The sequence below is a fragment of the Pyrus communis genome, chromosome 2 (assembly GCF_041283825.1).
Source record: "Pyrus communis isolate YQ-2024b chromosome 2, ASM4128382v1, whole genome shotgun sequence".
Taxonomy (NCBI): domain Eukaryota; kingdom Viridiplantae; phylum Streptophyta; class Magnoliopsida; order Rosales; family Rosaceae; genus Pyrus; species Pyrus communis.
Window position 1 is genome coordinate 27,324,588 of NC_142566.1, and position 20,606 is coordinate 27,345,193.

At 37.2% G+C, this 20,606-nt stretch overlaps 2 protein-coding genes across 7 annotated transcripts; one reads left to right on the plus strand and one right to left on the minus strand.

The window, feature by feature from the left end:
- The first annotated feature begins 2,996 nt into the window (after positions 1-2,996).
- On the plus strand, positions 2,997-7,087 carry LOC137749069 (cytochrome P450 734A1). Its single transcript, XM_068489252.2, has 5 exons — positions 2,997-3,456; positions 4,731-4,954; positions 5,040-5,281; positions 5,418-5,793; positions 6,525-7,087. Exons 1-5 carry the CDS (start codon positions 3,171-3,173, stop codon positions 6,987-6,989), a joined length of 1,593 nt encoding a protein of 530 aa, XP_068345353.2. The 5' UTR covers positions 2,997-3,170; the 3' UTR covers positions 6,990-7,087.
- An 8,244-nt stretch (positions 7,088-15,331) lies between these two features.
- LOC137747559 (uncharacterized) lies at positions 15,332-20,248 on the minus strand. Of its 6 annotated transcripts, XR_015960176.1 has the most exons (6): positions 20,093-20,248; positions 18,846-19,278; positions 17,872-18,552; positions 17,678-17,722; positions 15,924-17,242; positions 15,332-15,721 (listed from the first exon to the last, which is right to left on the minus strand). XR_015960176.1 is itself a non-coding variant. In XM_088690044.1 (4 exons), the coding sequence occupies exons 2-4, from the start codon at positions 19,245-19,247 to the stop codon at positions 17,717-17,719; spliced, it is 1,089 nt and encodes a 362-aa protein (XP_088546170.1). In that variant the 5' UTR covers positions 19,248-19,278; positions 20,093-20,248; the 3' UTR covers positions 17,553-17,716. The 6 variants fall into 6 exon arrangements, 2 of the variants coding, with proteins under 2 accessions (XP_088546170.1, XP_068343789.2); XR_011069977.2 differs by lacking the exon at positions 17,678-17,722; XR_015960174.1 differs by having other exon boundaries at positions 17,678-18,552.
- Between the last annotated feature and the right edge of the window lie 358 nt (positions 20,249-20,606).

The following is a 20,606-nucleotide window of genomic DNA, read 5'->3' on the forward strand; positions in this document are numbered from 1 at the left end:
GAATAAACCACTATCTAACTAAAGTTATAGACACTGAACGCAGCGAACAGACTTTTCAAGAGTGAACTCAGATCTCTTTGATGCCATCTCCAACCGATGGTTGGCCAGATGGCTCGTTTTAGCCCTCTGGCCCTCCAAGATTCTCCAAGATATTAATATTTTAATGAACAGTACAATGCCATATTTGCTTCCATCTCCAACCGAGGGCCAAAGGGTCAGAGGGCTCGTTTTAGCCCTATCACAAAAAACTGTCTCCAACCGAGGGCTATAGGGCCAAACATAATTTATTATTTAAAAACTACACCTTAAATGTTGTTACATGTTTTTTAACAAATATGAAAAAATAGAAATGTTTTTAATAATTTGTTAAATGTTGTTAAGAACTACAAATTTTGTAAAATAAAAGTTATAGGAAAAAAATAGAATTTAAAAAAAAATGAAAAATAGAAGTTATAGGAAAAATTTCGTAAATAAAAAATAATAATAAAACTGTAAAAAAAAATTTCAAATCAATCTTGTCGGTTAAAACCGAAACCGACAGTAATACATTTATACTAAATAATATGCATGTATTCCTGTCTGTTTTAACCGACAAGATTGATTTGAATTCTGACCAGCCCTCCAACCCTCTTCGATTCCGTGGGGCCCTCTTAGATTCCACAGCCCTCTGGCCTAGCCCTCGGTTGAAAACGATTTTCGGACTATTTTCAGCCCTCTGACCCTTGAGACCCTTCGGTTGGAGATGACCTGAAATCTCTCACACACACACTGACACATACTCAAATACGTACACAGATTACCGTCACACCTAACTAAAGCTTTTCAAACCCTAAAGCATGCTTAACTGTCTTACTTAAGTTTGATCACAACTCTTGTTTAACTTGCTCTACATAGTCTAGACCGGTATTGTTTGCATCGTTCTATGTAGGCAAAAGCATTTGCATGCATGCATGGAACATGTTTTATTCTTCTTCTTTTTGTATTTTTCATCATGTAACATGATGAGAGATGCAGATATATATAGCGAGTATGAACACCGGTTACTAGCAAGTGTAGCAATCTAAAAGAAGCCTCGTGACCACCTCATCACCCCTTGTGGTCTTATACAACCTAACATACACATCGACCACATGAATCTCGCGTGCCCTTTGTCCCCAGGACATACAATGTTTCTATGTACTTGAACAAGTTCCCTTTGGTTAAACACACACACACACAGATATGTGTGTGTGTGTGTGTGTAATTGATGATCAGTTCCCTTTGGTTAAACACACACACACACACATATATATATATATATATATATATATGTGTGTGTGTGTATAATTGATGATCATCAAAGTAGAGGTCAGTGTGAACGGTTACTCTATGTGTTTTGGCCACGAAGTGGTAACGGTATCTGTAAGTTTTGGTTTGAAGTCAGCAGCTGCATGCAATTGTTGCCACCCGCCCTTTGCCACAATACTTCCGAGTGTAACCTTTGAGTTTGTTTTAAATTTGTAGGACGTATGGGAAGGGCACATGGCCCAACATGTCTTGGGGCTATTAGGACACGATTAGGGGAGGATGCCTTTGCGTGGGTACCCCAGTGTTGGGTCAACTAGAGCATATTTCCCCACCTAGAGCACAGATAGAAACCCTAAAATAGACAGCCTTGTTTCCATGTGTACAAATTAAAGAGCAACATTCCAAAACTACAAAGCTCCCTTGAGCCCTGGCCCTCCACTCTTTCTCCTTCGTCCCGCCTCCCAAATCATATTTTTGGGACAATAGGAAGAAGATAGGAACCATATGTAACAATCCTTCGACATTCTATCCTCAATTTTCTTTTCAATTAGCCTAAGATTAAGTAATTAGTAGGCGATAATTAGTAGGACATAATATGTATAGTTTTAATTTCAAGAAACCTTATTAGATGTTCATTATGTATGCGATAATTTTCATATTTTATGTAGCTAGATTGGAAAAATAGTGTGCAAAAAGTCTTGATTTGGTTCATTATTTTCAACGTCAATAGATGAACTATTTAGGAACATGGGGGTTTAATTATGATATTGAATAAAGATCATCGAGTTAACTGATCAATAATTCTTAACAAATCTGCTTTTTCATTGTTTTTAAGAGAATATGTACATGTGGTGGGGCTCATAATTTTAGTTTAATCAAGAAACCATACAATAAATGTTGTGTGAGTCACATATTAACTGCGACGTCAATATGTCGTTTTTTTTGTCGAATTTGTCATCTAAAGTTTTGAAATCAAAGATTTAATCCAACGATAAAAATTAAGTGTTACAAAATCAAATGATCATAAACATGCGTCATTAGATAATCCTACATAAGATCCAGGCAAGGAAAAGTTTCTAATTAAATCCTTAAATTTGGAACATATAACGAAAGGGCAATAAATAATATAGTCAAAGATTAAACTAAAACGAAACAAGATATTTTTTCACTTAGCAAAGCAAGTGTATCCCCATAAGCTTGGAACATTCTCACATTAGAATGTTCATCCCTTGCTATATAACAAAGTAAAAAAAAAGATTTTTCAAAGAAAAGTATCAGAATGGAAATATTTTTGCTTACTATCATCAGGTGATGATAATGTTCATTACGTTATTTATTATCTTTATATGAGTTTAAATTTAGAGATCTGTCTAGTGGATAGATACAAATCTCAAAATTTTAAACAATAGATAGATACAAATCTTAAAATTTTAACTTATCTATTGATGATAAAATGGTAAACATGACCACCACTTAAGGGTGGTGTGCAAAAATATATCCGTATGTAAAAGTTGGACAGAAGGTTGATAGTGGAAAACAAGAGGTGGGGATACAATAATACTAATAGAAAAAGACAAGGGTAACATTGTGAAATTGAAACTAACAAAAAAGCTCGTTGACCCCTCTCCAATTCCAATGGCGGCCCCTACGCCGTTGGCCTTGCACTTGCTTATATCCTTTCTCCCTCCTAAATTAACACCATCTCTCTCTCTCTCTCTCTCTCTCTCTCTCTCTCTCTCTCTGCTTTCTGTAAACCACCCAAGAAACACTATAACAAGTAAACAGCACCACAAGCAAAGCAGATAAAAGAAACAAAGAAAGGCTACTTCACTCTCCACATTGAGGAGGAAGTTAAACGATAGCAGTTCTATTAGAGCGTTAAGATGGAGGACGAGCTCATCTTTTCGTGGCTCAAATTTGTTTGCATATCTTTAATGGTGTTGGTTTTTTCTCTGAAGATGGCGGTGGTTCTCTGGTGGAGGCCCAGAAAAATCGAAGAACATTTTGGGAAGCAAGGGATCAGAGGACCTCCTTACCGTTTCTTCATTGGAAATTACAAAGAACTTGCTGGGATGATGATCAAGGCCTCCTCTCAAACCCTTCCTTCCTCCTCTCACCATATTCTCCCTAGAGTTCTTCCTTTTTACCATCACTGGAGGAAAACCTATGGTACTTCCCTCTCTCTCTCTCTCTCTCTCTCTCTGTCTCATCATTTTCGGTTCCTTGTTTTGAAGTCTTTTCAAGTTTCAACAACTGGGTTTTCAATTGTTTGGCTTGTCATCCTTTCCCTTGTTTTTTTTTACACAATACTGGAGTAGAGGGATTCAAACTCGGGCCTCAGGTGTAACGAAAAATGTTCCTGTCTCTTGTTTCAAAACCTTTACATTAATATCTGGATGTTACATTGACATATTTGTTAATTTTTGTTTGAATGCTATAAACAAGTTGATGAAAGGGTGTTAATAATAATTTAACTTGATTTTTTTCCCCCTTGAAAACCATTAAAGTAGCTATTGGTGTGTGCTCTCTTCTACTATGCATGATTGTTCCTTTACCTTGGTTTTATGATGCTCAGAGTCTGGCTTTTTTGAAAGGCTTTTTCTTCAGTTTTGGGTACTTCTTCTTAAGCCTTTTTCAGGCTTTTTTTTTTTTTTTTATTTTTTTCTTCTTCGGCGCTTAGATGCTTGATGTTGAAGTTGAGATTTTGTTCTTTCCGCAGCTTTTGCCCCCTTGATTTCTTTTAAAACCTCCATGGTAACAATGTCCTGTTAATGACCTTTTTTTAGTAGGATTATCTCCTTTTCAAATTCTCTTATCTCCAGTCTCTTCCTCTTTCGATTTCTCTTTTTTTTCTCTCTCTATAAAAAACTTAACACTAGATATTGACATAGCTTATCGTAACTGTTTAAATATGAAAATATTGGAGAAAAATAAAATTAAAAGAAGAAAAAATCATACTCCTTTTTTCCCCTTTCCCAATGGAATAATTTTTCATTCTTCAAAGTGAAAGATGATGAAAATGTTCAACTTTTTTTGCGGGAGTAAAGCTTTCACCACTTTTTCAGTTTTTATGTCTTGTTTTCTTTTGTTTTTTGGAAGGCTTGAGTTTCCCAAATGAACTTGTCTTTTCCTGCTTTGTATTGCTAATAGCTTCGTTTTGAGTTGTCTTCTTCCGTATTTTCTTTGTTTTTGCTCTCTTTGTAGGGTCTACACTATCCATCTTATAACTACTCCTCCATTATTAATTTTATATATTTATTTTATTTTATTTTAACGTACATTTATTTTTTCAGGTTACATTAAATATTTCAAATCCTAAACCTAGCCTACTACTACACTCAATATCCTCCTTATCGTCACTACTGAGCTAACTCCTATGGCTTAAATTTTAACCTACCTAATTAATTTACTTTGTTTAATTTTCTCCAATATTTTTACTGCAGGTGCAACATTTCTTGTGTGGTTTGGACTTACAGTTCGACTCACAGTTGCTGATCCTGATCTAATTAGGGAAATATTTACCTCAAAATCAGAATTTTATGAAAAAAATGAGGCTCACCCACTCGTTAAACAGCTCGAAGGTAATGGCCTCCTAAGCCTCAAAGGTGAAAAATGGGCTCGCCATAGAAAAATAATTACCCCTACCTTCCATATGGAGAATCTCAAGGTAAACAGTTAGTTAACTCTCTAATTATTGTTTATATTCACTTAACCCTAATAAAATTATTGATGGAAATGATTACTGGTTTCAGTTGTTGATACCGGTGATGGCAACGAGTATAGTAGACATGATGGACAAATGGTCAGCAATGTCCAGCTCCGGTGAGGTCGAGATTGAAGTATCCGAGTGGTTCCAAAACCTAACCGAAGATATAATTACCCGCACGGCGTTCGGAAGCAGCTACGAAGATGGCAAAGCCGTTTTCCGGCTACAAGCTCAGCAAATGGCGTTTGTTACCGAGGCCTTTCAAAAAGTTTCCATCCCTGGTTACAGGTAACGTTTTGTTTATGTACAGATACAGTATGAAAAATAATGTAAAAGTAGCGTTTTATTTGTTTAAAAGCTCAACTTCGCCTTAATACTTTATAACCCGCGATACTTAAGGATTAACTTTCATTTGAGTTTTCAGATTCTTGCCCACAAAACGAAACATAAATTCTTGGAAATTGGATAAGCAAATCAGGAAGTCACTGATGAAGCTGATCGATCGACGGGTAGAGAATTCGAACTCGGGCGTGCATGAAAAATGCCCGAAAGATTTACTAGGTCTTATGATTCAGGCCTTAAATTCTTCTCCTTCTTCCAACATCACTGTCAACGACATTGTTGAAGAATGCAAGAGCTTCTTCTTTGCGGGCAAAGATACCACATCCAATTTGCTGACGTGGACAACGGTTCTCCTAGCAATGCACCCACTGTGGCAGCTACAGGCACGTGACGAGGTGCTGAGGGTGTGTGGATCACGTGACATACCCACTAAAGACGACGTTGTAAAGCTTAAGACGGTAAGCCAATCAGAAGCTTTATTTTGGGACGGAAACAAAGTTCTAAAAGACACTAGATAGACGCTAGGCACTAGTCGGGCGGTGTGCTGGGATCTAGCGCCTAAGCAGCTAGACAGATTTAAGTAAATATATTATATTTCGTGTAAATAAATGTCTGTTTATACTTAAAATATATATAATTACATTATAAATTACAAAATAGAATGACATATATATTATGAAGTATTGAAACATAATGAAAACATGAGGAACAAGCATATAATTTTTGTTCATTTTAGTATTCAACAAGTTTCTTTCAACTTATTAAAAAAGTAATGCAAAATAAAAGTTATCTATTTTCTATACAAGTCAGTCGCAACCTAAGCGGGTGTCTAGGCAGGCTAGGCAGGTACCTAGGCAGTCTAGGTGAGTGCCTTAGCAGGTCTAGACGCTCTTTCTAAATTTTTAAATGTCTAGGCATTAATGATAGCAGTGATCAACCGCGGCGGAGCTTAAGTGAGGATTTTTAGAACAGTGTATGTAAATCATGTTTTGTCTCTGTCCAATGTTTGTTTCCTGCTAAAAAACAAACGGACACCTTTTGCTTTTCTGTTGCATGTTTTTTTTGTAAAACATTCACTGGTAGTATAGTCATTTTCACATGCAAAAGTTAGGCACAAGGGTATTTTAGTTATTTCATTCTTTATTTTCTAACTTTTATTTACGGGCATATGATATGATATGATGTGCAGTTGAATATGGTCGTCAACGAATCACTACGTTTGTACCCGCCTGCGATCGCAACGATTCGACGGTCGAGAACAGAAGTGCAGCTCGGGGGATACACTGTCCCACGTGGGACCGAGCTTTTGATTCCAATCATAGCCGTTCATCACGATCAGAGCATATGGGGGAATGATGCGAAGGAGTTCAACCCGAGCCGGTTCGGAGAGGGCGTGGCGCGGGCCGCGAAGCATCCGGTGGCGTTCCTTCCATTCGGGCTTGGGGTCCGCACATGCATCGGGCAGAATCTAGCATTGTTGCAGGCTAAATTAGCCCTTGCCATCATGCTTCAACGCTTCTCTTTCAGGCTGGCCCCTACCTATCAACATGCACCTACCGTCCTGATGCTACTTCACCCACAATACGGTGCACCCATCATTTTCCAACGCCTGCCACCACATGATCAGGGTCAAGATCGAAATCAAGGACCTTGATCTCTTACTGTCACTATGCAATACCAGTCGTTTGCGTGTGAGTGTGCCGTATGATTCGGATGAATTGACCGAAGTACCCATTTGGCCGATTTTCCTTATTTTGTTTTCTTTTTCATTTTTATGCTGGGTTTCCTTAAAACTATAGGAGCCAAGTTAATTAAGGTAAAAGATAATATCTTAAGAGAAAGATGTTGCACTCCCAGATCCTCTCCGGATCTAAAGATCCTGAGTCTAAGGATCAAATAATTCGGGTCGTTGAAATTTGGTCCAACGGCTACAATTATTATAACTTTTAGAGTTACAAACAGGAATCCCTCTAAAAGTTATAATAATTGTAACCGTTAGATCAAATTTTAACAGCTCGGATCATTTGATCCTTAAATTTAGGATCTTTAGATTCGGAGAGGATCTGCTTTCCTCCCTTTCACCTAGCTTTTTACTGACCCTCATGACCATGGTTTTTTACCAAAGGGAAAAAGGAAAAAAAAAAATTAACCCTCTAGTCGCGTGTAATTTTTTTTATTTTATTATTTCTCTGGATTTAATTAGGAATTAGTGAATCGCTAACAAGTAGGTTAGCTTCCTCTCTCTCTCTCTCTCTTGTTTGTATGTAATGTATATTCTGCTCTCTATTTTTCTACAAAGTTTGTGATATCATTTTGCATCAATGGATATTAATTGGTTGCCTAGCTACTTGCGTTTCAAGAATTTCACTTTTTCCACATTGAATTATTCGGCGACTTTTGAACGTGGGCGTAGTTATATTACTCAAAGCAAATTTGTTATGTTCTTTACATGCTAAGTGTTAGAATTTCTCTGTCCTAAATCGACCAGAAAGTTTGAGAACAAGCTCTTTAAATAGAATCACTCCACTCTAACTAACACCAAGACCTTTTGTATTAAAACCCCACACCTGACGAATTAAGCATGTGGCCAAGTGGGGACAGTATCGGTGTTGTTGGAGTGGACCCATGGTCCGTCTACCTGAAATTTAACATGGTATCAGAGCCAGGGGACGGCCATGTACATCCACGTGAACGGATGGGTCCCCTTTGACCCCGCGCGAACAGGTGAGCCTCGACTTGGCTCCATGTAGGCCAAGAGATGCCATGTGAATGGGTGAGTTCCCATTGGCCCCGTGTGAACGGGTGACCCCCGGCTTGGCTCCACGTGGTTGCCGATGTGTGGAACTTCACGTGTGACCCATAAAATGGGGTCTTACGTGCGGGGGAGTGTTAGAATTCCTCTGTCCCACATCGGCAAGAAGGCTTGAGAACAAGCCCTTTAAATAGAATTACCCCACTCTAACTAACACCAAGGTCTTTTGTATTAAAACCCCACACTTGACGAATTGAGCAGGTGGCCAAGTGGGGACAGTATCGGTGTTGTTGGAGTGGGCCCATGGCCCGTCTGCCTAAAATTTAACACTGAGTTCGGCTCCACCGCGTACAATTCATATTAATTTAAAGTAAAATATCACTTATAGAAAATGTATATGGCAATTAATAGTAGGGTTTTCAGGAGTTGTATATTTTAAACTCAATTTGATTTTTGGGAGAAGAGAGCTCGGTTGATTAGAGAACAAGTTGTTGCAACCCAAACAAATTTACTGATGTATGTTACCAATGCACTAAGATTTGCACATTTCATGGTTATACTCTAGAGCAGGTTGTATAATATATGCTATTATGAATGGCTATCAGTTAAGTTGAGCAACCCAATGTAAATATGTCTAGTAAAGAGAAATGCTAAGTGGATTTTTTTAAAGCGGGACTTTCCATGGACTTTGTCACATTCTGGCCTGGACCCCCACTACATCTTGAGCTCAACTCCACCGTAGCACGATATTGTCTACTTTGGACCCCCACCACACCCTCACGGTTTTGTTTCTGGAAACTCACACGAGAACTTCCCAGTGGGTCACCTATCTTAGGATTGCTCTCGCACAAACTCGCTTAACTTCGGAGTTCCTACGGAACTCGAAGCCAGTGAGCTTCCAAAAGGTCTCATGCTAAATGGAGGTGAGCATATACATATAAGGCTTACAGGATTCACTTCCATCAGTGATGTGGGATGTAACAATCCACCCCCCGTTAGGGGTCCGACTCCCTCGTCGGCACACATCCGACCAGGGATTGGCTCTGATACCAAATTGTCACATCCTGGCCCGGGCCCCACCACATCTCGGGCTTAACTCCACTGTAGCACGATATTGTTCGCTTTGGACCCCCACCACGCCTTCGCGGTTTTGTTTCTAGGAACTCACGCGAGCATAACTTCTCAGTGGATCACCCATCCTGGGAATGCTCTGGCCCCTTTCTTGCTTAATTTCGGAGTTCCTACAGAACCCGAAGCTAGTGAGCTCCCAAAAAGCCTCATACTAAATGGAGGTGAGCATATACATATAAAGCTTACAGGATCCACTCCTCTCGACGATGTGGGATGTAACAAACTCTATATATGTCACCTTACAGTTAAATGTTAATTCTTGTACTAACATTATAAAATATCGTGACAGAGAATTCATGAAAAATCTCACTTTTGAAAGAGTTCCCTTATCATTTCTCGTAATAAAATACACGTGAATCATGCATGAAGTTTTTATAGTACCATTTTGGGGTACCACGAATTTTATTCACAATGTTGAATCTATGAGCTAGTAGTAGAAAGCATTAGGAAAAAAAATCGAAGTTTATTCACAAACAAAGAAGTTTTGCCATAAGAAATCAACCAGTCCTTTTTACAGATGAATCAAAGTTTAATAGATTTGTATAAACGTTTTTGGTTGGTGAGGAACGATTCTTCTTATACAAGCAATATATGTCAAAAGTGACTTGCAAGTAAGAATCGATGACACCTTACATGTAAAGAAGTAAGCAATATCCTATTACATACACATAAAAAATTAAAAAAAACGTATATTTTGTGATGAACATTAGCGGCTCAAATACTTGATCCTTGTTTTTCTTTTTAAGATTTTCAAAATAAATGTAATATTAATTTTTGGTGCGTTACTAACAAGAGAAGAATTGGCATGAAATATTGTTTTAAAGCAAATATACTGCAATCCAGCATGCAAATGCACTTTTTTGAAACATTCTCCTTTATGGGGTTTCGGGCTTTTGAGTTGTAGTTTAGTGAGGAGTACGATCGAAAATCTATAGTGATACGGATCAATGCATGGTACAACAATTCAACGGTTTGGATTGATTCTTGTCCAATCGAACGGTTGGCAAGAATTATGGATTTGGAAAAAAGAGAAACCGGCTAACTCCAATTGCAAGTAAAATTGGGACCTGAAGTGGAGTGGTGGAGACCCATTCAACTGTTTACCTCCAAGGATATGTCTCACACATGCTAATTTAATTAAAAAATAACACCGAAGGATCAAATACTACGTATTGCTAAAGAAAAACCCGTGTAAGATTTGAGAGAAACCAAACCTTTCTTGTTGTATTACTTTTTGGGATCTTCTCATGCTCTTGGAAGGTAGCCTCTCTCTAATTTTTGGGGTTTGATGGTCCCCATGGAAGCATGTGGGTTTGAGCTACAAGTAACAAATCTCTCCACCTGTTTTGGTGTATAATTTTTAACTTTTTTGTTGAAGGAATCAACGAGAAGCATGCCAAGATGCATGTGATCTCATTACTCATCCCTAATTGCCTTAATATATGGCTCATAATATTAAACTTCACACATTAAAGGAATGTTAGCAACTTTTGCTAATTGAACAATCTCATCCTAGAATGTTACATGATAATTCGAATTGTTTATTTTTTATTATCAATCTTTGAAGATCAACTCTACCAAAATTATCTGAAGCTAAAATTATTTAGCATCTAAATGTTATATAATAAATAGACGAATCACGTTATTCAGTTAAACACTGAAAATTTGACAACTTTAATCAAACATTTAAACAATTTATGATTGAATTTTTTTTCAGAGATGCATTAGAACATAAACATTGCAATCACTGTTCAACATTGTAAAATCAGAAAAAGAACCGAAAAAGTCGGTAGCATACTAACATTCCCCCACAAATTAATCATCTCTCTCTCTGACTGCACACAGAACTGACAACTTTCTATTCAGGTACAATTTTACTACATTATTATGTAGATTACAATCTGATTATTCTTCCTTATCGATTATCTTAAAGTTCGTGCTGCATGAAGAACCATTATTACGTTAAGTGAATACCTTATTAATCTTGGTGAAGTGTGCTTCCTTTGCTTTCTTTCTATGTGAGTAGAAGGCATGAGAATTACCTTTACGATGCTCCAATCACATAAAACAAGAATATAATGTTTCACGACGCACCTATGATTCTTCATTAGCTTTTTTTCCAGTTGTTTAATCTGTAACACGATTCCCCTGATTAACAGTAATCTATGTCCTAATCTTGAATGTTTAACTTTAACTTTTCTTTTATCTCTTAGAGACTTCTTTGTTCACTTGTGCTTCGTCTTGAGCATGCTTCCCACATTAACATCTAGGGCAATGTCTCGCCACCTTTGCTAGGCGACAATATCAACACTCCTCCAATGGCTGATGGCTCCATCTTAAAAGGTCAAACTGCATTTGTAAAAACATTTGATAATATTTCCCTCTCCATCTTTATAATTTAATATAACAGACAATATTCCAGGAAAACTTGAGGTAAAGTTATAGTTATTTGAACAAACCATTTTCTTTTTGTGCAAGTAGCCGTTTGATTTGAACCCTGAGAACAGGAAGGTCAAGCTACGAGCCTACAGGGTCATGAACGAGGTAACTTTGAGTGAGATCGGCACACTGTTACATAGTGTTAATAATCTACTTATACTATGCATGCATGCATATTTATTTAATCTCTAGTATATCAATTTCGTCAACACTCTTCTTCTAACATGTAAATTAGTCACAATACATTTCAATATATATTGATTATCTCCATGGAAGATGTCCCAACTCTTAACTTGTATACCGTCTAAGGAATTTAAATTGGTTTTTGTCCCCTCCACCAAATTAAAAAACTAGGGTTTTATAGATCCCTAGGAAATACTCAAGATATATGGTTGTGACAGGAACATCTCCCAATTCCCTTAATCACATTGTATAGTATATTACATCAATATTTAAAAGAATTATTAATATAAAATTCCCTTAATATGCTCTCCCAAATTTGCAGCCCTGCCAAAGGAATTGAGCTGGCTAATGTCTGCCCTTGATTAATGCGACCTTGTCGGCATAGACCAAAGGCCTATCTATTTCTGTTTTGTATGATGGCCTTTTCCTCTAGCCTCCACCGCCAATTTCGTATGAACGTCTTACTCCTTCAATATACTATATCATACATAATTCCATATCTCAGTGTTCCACATAGCCCATGATCTTCTTCTCCACCTACCATATATATATATATATATATATATATATATATATATATATATATATGATCACTGGGATGGATCACAAGGCTTAACTAGTTAATTGTATAGGAAATAATATATACAGATACACACACACACACACACACACACAAACATACATATATGCATGTACATATGCCTCAAACAACAACAAAATTTTATCTCATTAAGTGTGGTCGGTTGTATGAATCTTAGAACTTCAATGCGCTCGATTTTGCATCATGTATTCCGTTAGTTCTAAGTACTCCATATCTTTTCTTAAAGTTTTTTTCCATGTCTTCTTAAGTCTTTCTCTACCCCTTTTGCTTTGAGGCTTCATCTTATAGTCTCATCTTCTAACCAGAGCTTTTGTACGTGTTTGGTTCATGTGTCCAAATCTACTTACCCGATTTTCTCTCATTTTATCTTCAATTGCAGCCACTCATACTCATGTGTATATGCCGAGATAATTATTTTAAATGGATGCGTGTGATGAACAAATGGCATCTGATATATATTAAGCGGATCCCAACAATTGCTGACAGCCCAAATACATTAATACTTGTTTGATTGAATTTCTATCCAAGTTTACAGTAGCACACACATGCATGTTCACTGTTCCAAAAGGAAGTGGCATGGAGAACTCGATGGAGAGACACAAAGAAAAAGTTGGCCAGACATTTAATAAGTGCTGCATATGTTAGGTGAAAGTAACTAAAGTTTGTGTTGGACATTCAAAAGACAACTTGTAACATTCTTGTCCAAATTGAAGGTGATAACTGATAAGATGGTGCAACCACATAGCACCCCCAACCAGGCCATTTGTTGATACGTTAAGTTCACGAGCCGGGATAAATTCCAGTAACTCAAAAACGAATTTGTTTGTGCAACTTCATAGTTTGAGTTTTTGTTTTTTGCTCATGGTGCTCGGTTTAACTAAGTCTTCTTATTTACTTAACGACTTATAAGTTAAGCTCATGGATTGATCGTAATAAGCTGCAGTAACTCTTATCAAAGTTTGGTTGCGCTCTAGTCTTTATCAATAAGACATACATCTCCTCTATGTCTCCATTTGTGGGAGAGGCAAAATCACATGGGATTGACAATGATGAAGAGACGATAGTGAGACAATTGGAGAGGATTTGGTGGAGCCACATAAATGCAACACTCATTTGTTAATCCAAAAACGTCTTTGCAAAGAATGACACCTTCGAATTTTGTTGGTCATTTTTGTGACAAACCCACCTGTTTGGTTGCCCTTTTGCTCCTAAGATTCTATCTAATTACTGCCTCTCAAGGAAGGAGACGAGAAATTAAGAAACAAAACAAGAATCATTGCAAGTTTTCATCAACATATGAACTATATGAAGGATGCGTATATAAAGTTAGAGATGGCCATGTGGTTAGCTGAGTGCAGCTTTCTGTCATCACTGTAGTCGAACAGGTTGTGTGAATAAGATCGTAGAAGTACCAACCACTTAACGTCATCGAATCCTTCTGGGCAATATATTTTTGCCTTTTGTGCTTTATTCGAGGCTGCGTTTGAGAAGATAAATTTAGATAGATTATATTGACTCGATAGATTCAAAGTATATCGAAATTAGAGAAAGAATGAATGATAATTTTTAAATATAAGTTGAAGGTACAAAATGCAGTAGATATAAAGGAAAATTATCCCGACTAATTCTATCGTCTTTCTGAAAGGGGTAGCTTTCACTTCTTCATGCGACTAGGTTTGTGTTCAAGTGCCAACCACAACTCATCCGCAAATTTTCACCATGAGTTAGTTCAGATATCCACGTAATTATTATGACTGCAAATTTCCGCCATCTCTTCCTTTGATGAAAATGCACTTGCAAAAAAAATAACACCTTTGATTAAAACCAAAAACCTCACGCGCCCATGATGAACAGGGGTTTTGGCCGAAGAATATCCGATGCCAAAGTTTAGAATTCTGAAGAAAAAAAAATGTATTTAGGAGTTTGTGGGTAGCAAATGACTTTATAGGAGGGTGGTTGGTCCTTTGGGTGGAGAATGTCCGGCCATATATGGGGGAATTTGGTGAATTATTGCAAGATATTATGTGAAATAATATTTACAATTATCATGGTAATTATCCCAAATTAAATAGGAAGTTTTGGAGGTTACCTTATTGAATAAAATCAATGAGGAAGTGACGAGGGGAATTCGAATAAATTCCATAAAAATCACCTTTGAACCGTTATTGTATGTTGCATGTGCGTGAGAATTCCAATGTGCCTCGAAAGTAATCTCGTCTCGTCTTGCTTAACTAAAAATCCACGTATCACCTCCATAATTTTTGCGATTATTTTTTGCTCCACAATCATGAATAATAGGAGTTGTAGAGATGTGCAAAAATGCCCTTGTCCAAATGTTAATATGAAAATTAATTTCATCCAAAAACTTTTGCTACCATTTGCATACTAGATTTTCTTCCATGCCATCAAATCATCACTTTATCAAAATTTAATGACTTCTGATGGTGGGTTGCAACTTGCAACCAAATATTGGATACATGAAGCCCAAAAGTCCTTGACCCTACTTTAGCAAGAAAACCAAAACTTGGGCCCATTAAATTGTTTTTTATTTTGTCTTGAGGGCCCATAAAACAGTACTGTTTTGCATGTACAAACAATTGGCCTTTGGAACTTCGGACCCCTAAAGTTGGAACCAATAAATCGGATGGAGATCCTCCCCGGATTTTTGTATCCGGAGCCCGCAAATTCAAAAATCCGAACTACTCATTTAAAATCCTATGACCCTTATTTTTCTATTTCACCAGTCACTGCACACAAATCAAATGTCTGGATCTCTCTCTCTCTCCTTTGAACGACCCAAATCTTTGGATCCGCGGGCTCTAGACTTGGAGATTTGAAAAGGATATCGATTCCCATAAATCTTCACAAGATATGAAAACCTTATCCCAAGATAGAAAAAACTGTCACATTCTCTTAAAATTTTCACGAGATACAAACGATGTAGGGTCTCATGGTATGGCATGCAGCAACAGTGAATGCTCTGCTGATACAGAAACAAATGAGTTTCTGCCATGAACTTTCACACAATGCCAGACTTACCAGAGGGGGTGACAATACTTAGCTGAATCATTTGGAATTGCCGAGGCAATCAAATTTTGCGTAGGCGTTATGTCATCGTTACATGCTCAAGATTCTGGAATGTTTTGCATCTCACATTTATGAGCATAAAGTATTGAGCAATCCTCAAATCTTTACCAAAAGCGAACGCTTCTCATTGTTGGCTACTTGGTTTCCACACCGGATTTGTTCCGAGCTGATATAGAGTTTGTGTCGAAAGCATCTGCAGCAGGAACCATAGAAAACTGTAAAAACGAATTTTACTTTCAAACCACGAAGGACATCGAAAACAAGTAATGTTTTTTTCTACAGAAACTTGACAAGGACAAAAGCTAATAATTAAGGTCAATGACAATCTAAATACCATTAACAGAAAAATATAACTTTGCTTCCTTCCGTATCCAGTTTAACCATTTCCAGCATACCTCAGTTCAAATCTTGTAGCACAAGGACATGGCTGACAATTTTTGTCAATCAGGGGCAAGCAAAAGCGTGCATGGATGCTTTATTCGAAGTTATCCATTTGCTTTTTCTTGGGGCATAGTGTCCATCGCTCTGCGCTCTTGTCGAAATGGATAATTGATCCAGTCACTAAAGCTTATGCAGTGCAATGCAATGCAACAGAACCTATCCGATAACTTCCAAAGATACAAACATACAAACAAATACAACAATAATCACAAAGAATTGAAGAGCTGTAGGGCAGTCAGATGGCCTATATATCAGGACATGAATATCTTCTTACTGTTTACACTTGGAAAGTTGGTTATTAGGGGTTAAAACACTCCCAATCAGAAGCTGAGGTAGAATATCGAGAAATAAATCGCACATTTCCTGCTGATCAGCATAAGATACCATCAGGTCTACCGCCCTATGCTAATTCAGCGAATGGCGTACTCAAGCACTTACTTGAACAAAGAACAATATGCAGCTACAGTACACAAGAAAGGAAACATGTTAAGAAATTTTCCAATTGCCCCCAAGATGTAGCACATGTTGTTCGCATCTTTTTAAGAGGTTACAATGTAAAACTTGTCAAACTACAACTTCCAGAGAGACCTGTGACTCTAATTCGTAAGCTTAAAAATACCTAGATATCATCAGTTCCTCCTCCTATAATGCGTCTGGCTTCTGCATAATCCGCAGAAGCCGTTAACCTATCCTTCCAAGATTCTTTCTTTTTTTTTTTTTTTTTCCAAATAAACTTCCCATGCTTATGGACATTTACAAAATCCTGAACTTTACTTTAGAAAGACCATCGACCAGACTTGAATAAAGTTATAAACTTTCCCAAATAAACAAAAAAGGACACAGAGACACAGGAAACAGAAAGAACAGAAGACAATAAAAGCAGTAAACCGTAGAAACGACGAAGATTATGAAATGTAGTATGCTGACATGATAAATCTATAGCAGATGGAGAATAAAATTGATATCAGTAAGTCAAGTAAGCTGTAAGTGGAAGTGCTGAGGCAGCGGTTTGAAACAAAACCTTTCAAGCATCTACATCTCAGGTCATCCTGTGTCAGCCACTAGATTTTCTTACTTCCTCCAGTAAAACAAGTATCTAAGGCACACGGGTGGCCTGATATGGACGAATGCAGAAACCAGATATATTAATGTGAACAGCAGCATCAGAAGCTGTCTTACTATTGCCCTCGAGTCTAGGCTGATAGAAAGTTGGCAAGCCCCAAGATCATCTTTGGAGACTTGAAAGCAAGGTGACAAGCCTCCTACTCTGTCCCTGGAAAACGCAGTGGATGCATTAATACTGTCCACAAATGAAATCCTGGGACATATTATTCACACCAGAGAATCGAAGAGAAAGCAAAGCCTCACAAATCAACAAATAAAGAAAGGATACAGCACTCTATATGTGCAGATGTGTCATAAGAGAACATGCAGAGTCATTACTTGCAGTTTGCAATATACATCGATAATACCCAAATGCTTACACGAATAGTACAGAAACTTCATATGGTAAGGTTTATGTTGAACCTCTAGATCTTGATATGGATTCAGTACAACCCCAGAAAAAAGCAAAAAGAGAATAATTGATCCACAACGAAGAGTATAATAATAATAGGCATACTTGGAAAAGTTTGTACTACATTGAATCTGGACTATGTGTTGTAACTAAACATAAAAGAACATCAAAACATCTCATCTTGTTTCTTACAGTGGAGCGAGGTCATTAATGAAAATGCTCATCGAGATTCTACAGCTACAAGAAAAAGAAAATATGAATCAAAACACGCAGTTCCAGTTTTCCTGTCATCTAATATGAATGCTGGTATCTCCAGAAATTAAGTTTCTAAGCTCCATTAAATGTTCATCATTTGATATATGGAGTGAAAGGCGAAGATTCGTCACCAATTCTTCTTGTTCCCAACTTAAAGGTCCTGACGCATGTAATGCCCCTATCGTGCAACGGTAAGCATGCAACTCTAACCTATGGATCTCATCTGCCAATTCTTCTTTAGCAGGAAGGAGAGAGTTTCCTTCCTCGTATCTCAATTGAAAAGAAGATTCGGCATCAGAAAACTGATCATCAAAATCTTCAGTAGAACTAGCAGAAACAGGAGGAGGCAACTTATTGAAATCTTTGCTATCAATACTACAACTACCAACAGAGCATGTAACACCATCAGCATCATTCGAATTTAGGTTCACAGCAAACAAACGCCCAACATCACCACTTGGTTTCCTCCTTTCAACATCCACATCAGACAATACACCTTTTCTGTTGTTAAGAGAAGCACGTATATCTTTTCCACCCTGCATACGTCCTGGTAAAGCAACATCTACCTGTTCAGAAAATGTACAGAAATTCGCAGCAATTACTCGGAGACACCTTCCCTCTTTTTCAACAGCTCTAAACTTCTCAGCAGGTCCACCATATGCTTCATCTTGAGAACACATGTAGGGTGATCTTCTCTTCAGATGAGAGGAGGCAGTCAGCGTTTCGTTCTTCTGAGCTTTACGATATGAATGTTGATTGAACTTTGGAGTTAAAAATTCACCATGTTTTTTATTCTCGTAATTGTTCAAACCCTACAAGCAAGTAAACAAAAAGTTAGCACATGAAAACAACATAGAAGAATTTTGTCAGTATTATTCTAACAACCAAAGCAATTTCCAACTTTAAACATTCAAAACAAAAACCTACAAAGCTTATACTGATCACTCGTCGTGATGCTTAAATTTTGTACCACTACTGATTAACCTTAATACATACTACATTTTGAGGTCCTCATTACTGTTAACACTTGAAAACTCTTGGACACATAAAACTGATAAATGCAAATAAATAAATTGCGTCGGCAAATATATTAGGATGATATTACCTTTCCAATCACAACCCATTTGTCATCTTGCCAAAACTGTCTGACTCGGATTTCAAATTTTCTGACCTTGTATTGCCGGGAGGATCCGACTGGCCTGATTAAAAAGCACTCCTTTCCCAAAACCTTTGTAATTGCTGCCATTTTCCAAGAAAAATTGTCTAAAAACTCAATGACATCACCAGGAACCAAATTCCCTGAAACTTCCAGTGAAGGTGGGCAAGGCCTGATGGCATCTCTGGATACCCTCTCCACAACGGCGTTATCAGCGTTACCCTCATATCCATCATATCTGACAGTGTAGTTGTGGCCGTTACCGCAGATTATCTTAGCAGAGCACCAGCAGCCTGAAGGCATCTCCTTTTTGCTCAATACTTCGACAATGCTCCCTCGTTTGAATCTCATGATGCTATATGCAAATTCCCAATTACAAAACCTGCTTTATGCAATAGAACTAACGTAAGACACAAGACAGAATATGAATTACAGAATAAGATTATATTAATCTCAGCATCTCATAAGGAAGAGTGAGGATCAAGGGCAATCAAATGATACGAAACAACGTAATACAATTGAAGGAACATCCATATTTAGAGAATCTCAAACAAATAAGAACAAAAATAAAACAGATTTAAAAATCAATTTTTATCTGATCTGCATCTTCTAAACGGCCCAACAGTCAAAAAATTGAAAAACTTGCAGAAACCCTTTGGTTTAAGATTAAAGGACAAAAATTTAACAAGATCATAAATTCAAATCGGACTGCCGAAACTTATGCTCTGTTTGGCTGCTGAGAAAATGCAAGAAAATTTAAAAAGCACCAAACTTTAGATTCCCAACTTTTCCATTCATTAAGACATGAGAAAACTCAAACCAGCACTCAACTGAGCTAAATTCAACTGCATGGTTTAGTTTCATCAACCCAATTTCACAAAACCATCTTTAGTTTCATCAACCCAATTTCACAAAACCATCTACCAAACCAGCAAAATTACAGACCAACCCAATGTTTATTTTCTGCCTGTTTCCACCGTTTTCTCGGCAACCAAACAGCTTGGGGAAGGTAAACGATTGAACCCAATAAGCAAAATCAAAACTTTTTTCTGTCAATTCATTCTCTTCAACCAGAAGAAAAACATTAAACTGACAAGAGATAAACAGATTGCAAAGCAAACAAATTTAATCAAAATTACAAATGCAGAGAGAGATTAAAGAATTGAGAAACGTAAACAGAGAGGTTTCTGTCTGACCTTTTCTCCAATTCAGAGAGAAAAATTTGGTTATCAGAAAAAGTTTGAACTCTCTGATTCTTCCTCTTCTTCTTCTTGTTGTGGTGGTTTTGTGTTAGTTTTAACTTTTATTGTTTTTTATGTAATTAATTTTTTTTATATTTTTGTCGGAATTTAAAAGGTCCAAATATTTTAGCTTAATAAGCAACGAATATGGCATGGTTTCTATGCCAAGTTGCCATCTTCCCAAGAATAGCTTGCTGAGGTGGGAAATTTTACAGGGGTTAAATTTCGACTACAAATACCAGGTGTAAATTCTAAATACGTACAATTTGAGTTTATAACTTGTTCGCATTTACGTTTTTGTATCGAATTACTTGTGTAATTTAATGTGAGAATGTAAATTATATTGTAATGAAATGAGTCACAAATACAAGTTTAACGAGTAATTTCAAGTCAAACTTTCAAGCTATGCAAAAAAAGGAACAGCATTAGTTACAAGTTTGACTATATTATTTACTTTCATCGTTACTAA

Excerpts from the sequence above, each read along its gene's own strand:
- LOC137749069 (XM_068489252.2), top strand. The coding sequence starts at position 3,171 with ATGGAGGACGAGCTCATCTTTTCGTGGCTCAAATTTGTTTGCATATCT. Across the intron at positions 4,955-5,039 it reads TCCATATGGAGAATCTCAAG|TTGTTGATACCGGTGATGGC; the intron begins GTAAACAGTTAG and ends TACTGGTTTCAG. Across the intron at positions 5,282-5,417 it reads GTTTCCATCCCTGGTTACAG|ATTCTTGCCCACAAAACGAA; the intron begins GTAACGTTTTGT and ends TTGAGTTTTCAG.
- LOC137747559 (XM_068487688.2), bottom strand. The coding sequence starts at position 19,247 with ATGAGATTCAAACGAGGGAGCATTGTCGAAGTATTGAGCAAAAAGGAG. Across the intron at positions 18,553-18,845 it reads AATGGGTTGTGATTGGAAAG|GGTTTGAACAATTACGAGAA; the intron begins GTAATATCATCC and ends ACTTGCTTGTAG.